The sequence below is a fragment of the Gavialis gangeticus genome, unplaced genomic scaffold, assembly GCF_001723915.1.
Source record: "Gavialis gangeticus isolate Ggan-Ray unplaced genomic scaffold, GavGan_comp1, whole genome shotgun sequence".
Classification (NCBI taxonomy): Eukaryota; Metazoa; Chordata; order Crocodylia; family Gavialidae; genus Gavialis; species Gavialis gangeticus.
This window is the reverse complement of record NW_017729016.1, coordinates 7,923,079-7,927,830: the sequence shown is the minus strand read 5'-3', so window position 1 is coordinate 7,927,830 and position 4,752 is coordinate 7,923,079. Positions and strand designations below refer to the sequence as shown.

General features: G+C 40.0%; 1 protein-coding gene across 1 annotated transcript in view; it reads right to left on the bottom strand.

Annotated features, from left to right (window-relative positions):
* Positions 1-4,171, bottom strand: part of UBE2I (ubiquitin conjugating enzyme E2 I) — a 17,957-nt gene extending 13,786 nt beyond the window's left edge. The window contains exon 1 of the mRNA XM_019512811.1: positions 3,910-4,171. Coding sequence (XP_019368356.1) covers positions 3,910-3,929 — 20 coding nt within the window. The 5' untranslated portion in view covers positions 3,930-4,171. The remainder of the gene's footprint in view (positions 1-3,909) is intronic.
* Positions 4,172-4,752: the final 581 nt, after the last annotated feature.

The window sequence follows — 4,752 nt, the reverse complement described above, 5'->3', positions numbered from 1 at the left end:
GGGGGGGGGGGGGAAAGGAAGCGGCAATTCTGGGGTGCGAGTCTAAAAAGGTTGAGAACAGTAGGAGTGTCTACATGAAATGCTACTCTCCAGCAATTACTGCGCAGTTATTTAGTAGTCAATTATACAAGTACTAAATAAATGCGCAGTAACTGCCTTTATAGCAATGCTACTGTGCAGTAGCCTAATAATACTATGCAGTAGCGTATTAGCAGTGTTGGGGCTGACATGCTACTGCACAGAATTATTCAACTACTGAGCAGTGAGCGTCTCAGGTAGACACGCCCAGTACCTAGGGCATTGGAGCAGCAGAACATGTGGAGGGAGGCTCATCATTACGAACTGCAGCAAAAACCTCCAGACCAGAAGAAAAACAAAGAATCCTCATCATGAGGAGGAAAATGGATTGAGAATGGGAAGGAAAGCACTGTGCACAAAAACGCTTTTCCTTTTTGCTTCCATCTTGCAACAACAACAGAAGGAAAAAGTGAATTATTTAAAACAGTAAGGTGGGTACCAGCACACTCAGGAGTTTTTCAAACAGGCAGCCACAAAAAGTTCCTAAGACCTTCCCCCTACTTGAAGAGAGTCAGACCAACATGTCTTCATTCCATTTATAAATATGAAAGTTTCCATGTGTGAGGATCAAAGTTCTCCTTTTAAGGTTAAAGGATAAAACAGACATGAATTAAAATACCTAGGGTCAGTACTGTAAAAATCAGTGTGAATGTTTTAGCTTGCTTGTCTTATTGCAGCAAAGCATTTAATGCTGCTTTATACAAATATGCATTTACAGATTTACATTGGAACTGACTGTTTATGCTACCTTACCATATTTGTAGGTAGCTATGGTACACTGAAGCCGGGCAGAGAGACTGGGATAGGGCAAATATACAGACCAATAATTCTGCTTCTATAATTCTCTGATTGGTCTACAATATCATACACTAACCAGCCATACCGACTAAAGGCAGTGTGGACACACACCTTACAGTCTAACTTGCTGGTTCCCAAATTTTTTCCAAGGAGTGCCTCAAGTCTAAAATGTCAGTTCTTCATTTTCCCTCAATTTTAACTGCAAGAAGGTAATACAGCAATTCTTCTGTTGCAAAGACAGACCACAACAGGTCAGAATGTTTTTAACACCATACTTCCTATTTGAAATCTCTGAGTTTATCATCATGTTTGCAACCCTAACAGTGCTAACATTGCATGGTACTCCACGGCACCCTTGCAAGGATCTGACGGCATTCCAGGGTGCCACAGCACCATGGTTGAGAATCACTGGTCTACTCAATTCAGAGATGTGTAAGCTTTCATAAGCAAGAGTTCACTTCAGCAGATGGCTTGAAAGGACATGCACAGAGCAAGCTGTGTCCTTCTACAGCACCTGATAAAGTGAGCTCTTGATCTTGAAAGCTCAAGCACCTGTAAATCAGTTTCTAGCAGTGGTCAGCAATCTATGGCCTGTGGCCACTCCCCACGCCACTGCAGGGATGAAGACTGGCTGCGGCAGGGTCCTAGTGCCCACCTGTCCACCTCCAACCCAGGGTGGGTCATTCCACCCCACAGCTAGAAAAGTTTGCTCATCCACATCTATAAGGTGGATCCACGCCCAACTTCAGACTAACGTGGCTAACTATCTCTCTATACTGATTAAAGTTTGGTAAGTAAGAAAAGGATATATTTGGATTTCACAATGCCAGAATATTTGCAGATTACCAGACACTGTATGTGCCACTAACCATCTGAAGCAAAACTGGATTTAATAGAAAATAAACACAAGATACCTTGATACTAATACTTATTTCAAAATATTCTCACTGTGTCAAATTATAAAATAATTAATTTCATTTAGTGAACCAAGGTCAGCCCCAGCAGAATAAAAGTAAATATGCAGTAAACCCTACCTTCATAATATACTCAGTAATTCATCCTCACTTTCTCCCTACCCGCTGCCAATCACAGCATGAGACAACAGATCTGTTAAAGTAATTGGTGGTCCTTTGGGCTACACTGCAACCATCGGTTAAAAAACCATGAAAATCAGTTATGTTTATGGCTTGATACAGTATCCCTAATTTTCAAAGGCAAAAAAAAAAGGTAACAGCTACTCGTAATAAAAATATTAAGGATCAAGCTTTGTTTGCTCATGTACAAATGCAAATTTCACAAGATTAATGAACAGTTATATCAGAGCAAGTTTAACCCACGTGGTCTGTGACCCATGTTATACCAAAAAACCACCAACAAACAGTTTTCCAAAAAGCGACATGCTGCACCTTCATCTTCTATTTCATTAGGGTAAAATGTTATACTTCTTTATCTAGCCTTCCTGCCTGCCTGTGATTTTCTTATTATACAGCATAAAGTTTCCCTCATAGTTCAATAGAAGCATTAGATTCAGCTTAACACATCCATCCGATTTCAAGTTAAACTATTCTCAAAGTATTTTTGTTTCCATCATGAAAGAGACTATGTGCAAGACTACATCTGCATCAATAGTTTTACACATTTATGCCTCAAGAGTAAGTTGAACTAAAATTTTAAAAGGACCATAACACTCTATTACATAAATATTTTTCCTCTCATCTAATAAATTGGATTTCCTACTTCTACCCACTCTCCACTCAATGTAAAATGGACCTAGTTAGCTTCACTAATATGAATGGGAAAATTAAGGAAACATTTTTAAAGCTGTCACTGCTAAATATTACTATGATTTTTATACATTTCAGAACAAATAATCATAGTAATTAGATAGCATGACATTTTCACCAGCTTATTTCATTTAGCAAGTTAGTTTAATAGACAAGGAGAATATTTTCAAAAAGAAGAGTAACTTTAGACTTAAATTCCATTTTCAGAATTACTTAGAAATATTTTAATTTCTTACTAGAGCCATACAAATGGATAACATTGGACTAGTCACATGATAATTAGTATATAAATCCAAAAATCACAAGATCTTTCATGTTATGAATTTATTTTCAAAATTTGTTCTTTTATAATTTAACTTGCATCTATCATCTGAGCTCAAGCTTGAAGACCTGGATATGGATTTCCCTGCATATAGTGTCCGAGTTAACTGACTGTACAATAGAAACTAAAATGTTATTCCTGAAATTAAAAAAAAAAAAAATACAGATGGGGGCTGCAATAGAACACAGAATTGGACACTATAATACAAACCTAAATACAAAATTAAATTGATTTTCAGAGCCTTTTTCTAAAGCTTATGACTTTCCAAGCAACTAGCCAGGAAAGAGGCTTGAAACAAAAGATTTGACAAAGAAAGAGATGTTAATGGAAAAAAAAAAAACAAAAACCCTTAAGAACCCCCCCACCCCAAGAACTGGCCAAACATGATTTTAGCCAAGTTCATATTTCCTCTGCACCAAACTGTAAACAAACAGAGCAGCAATGTGAAGAATCATGGTCTTGGTCTAGAGGGTAAGGTACAAGTCTGGTCTCTTTGGACTACATTTCATTCCCAGAGGTGCCATAGGCTACATGGGTAACCATGGGCAAATCACTTCAAGGGACTCAACCTAGATTTGGACCAGTTTACACAGACACTCACATTTTCTGAAGCTCCCCCTAGCTGAAGAAATGTTTCTAGGTTCTCTCTCAATTCCAAGAGTTCTGAAAAGATTCCCTCGAAGTGTTTACACTGCAGGATTCCAAACCCTAGGCCCTTAGCAGAGAAAAGTATGATCAACATTGTGATTCCCCAGATTTATGTACTGCGTGTATTTTTCTTTCTGGACAGACAATTGCAGATACAAATTTTACAGACAGCCAGTTTAACTTTCTTTTAGTAATGTAATTTGTAAGTAATACAATTCAAAGCTAGCCGTTTCATTTTAGTGTCTGCTTATTCATCTGTGGAGGTGGGAGATCATACACCTTGCAACGTGTACAGCCATGCAAAATGAACTGTGAACACATCAAAATCCTCAGGCAGAAAGTACCACGGACTTCTTATGGGCACTGCCAGAAGAAGATCTATATTAACTTTAAACCTTTCTCATTCCAGACTCAGAAGCAAACCAAGAACTCCAGGGACGATCTCAATGCTACTGCTCTGGTACCCTGCCTGCTGGCACGCAGCAATGTCTAACCACGCTGTGTGACAGAGTGGGAATATAAACACTGTTTTCTTCTTCAGCATGTTCAGAAGCACGGGTATGTTCTGTACACTGCTACGAGCTAGGCCCTTGGTAGTTCTTTTAATCACTGGTGAAGAGTCCTCATATGGATTATACCCCAGGTTCCACTCACTCCTAAAAAAATCAAATGCAAATATCTAAAGTTTGCCACATCCTGCAGAATCATTATTCTAATTATTCTTCTAAAAGGACACAAACACCTGCTACTAAGGGAGAAGACCTAGGTCATACAGGGCCAACAAGTGGCACGCAAGAGATGGGGGGTGGGCAGGGAGCAGAAAACAGAGCAGCAGGTGATACGAGGAAAGGGATCGGAGCAGTACTCAGGGAGGTTTCATTCGTGGCACATCTGCCAAAAAGGCTGGTCCCACTGTGCCAGGCCACGATCATTCGGAGGGGAAACAAGGCACAGAGTAAAAGTTAGCCAGGCCTTCGGTAGTATCCACCCAAGGAAAGTGCCTGGCCACACCTGCTGCTCAGAGCAGCCCTGCTGGAGAAAGGAGAAAGGAGGAACATGCACCAAGCCCCTCAGCACAGCGCAGGGACGAAGGAGCTCCTTCCAGTCCGTCCTTCCCGCTTC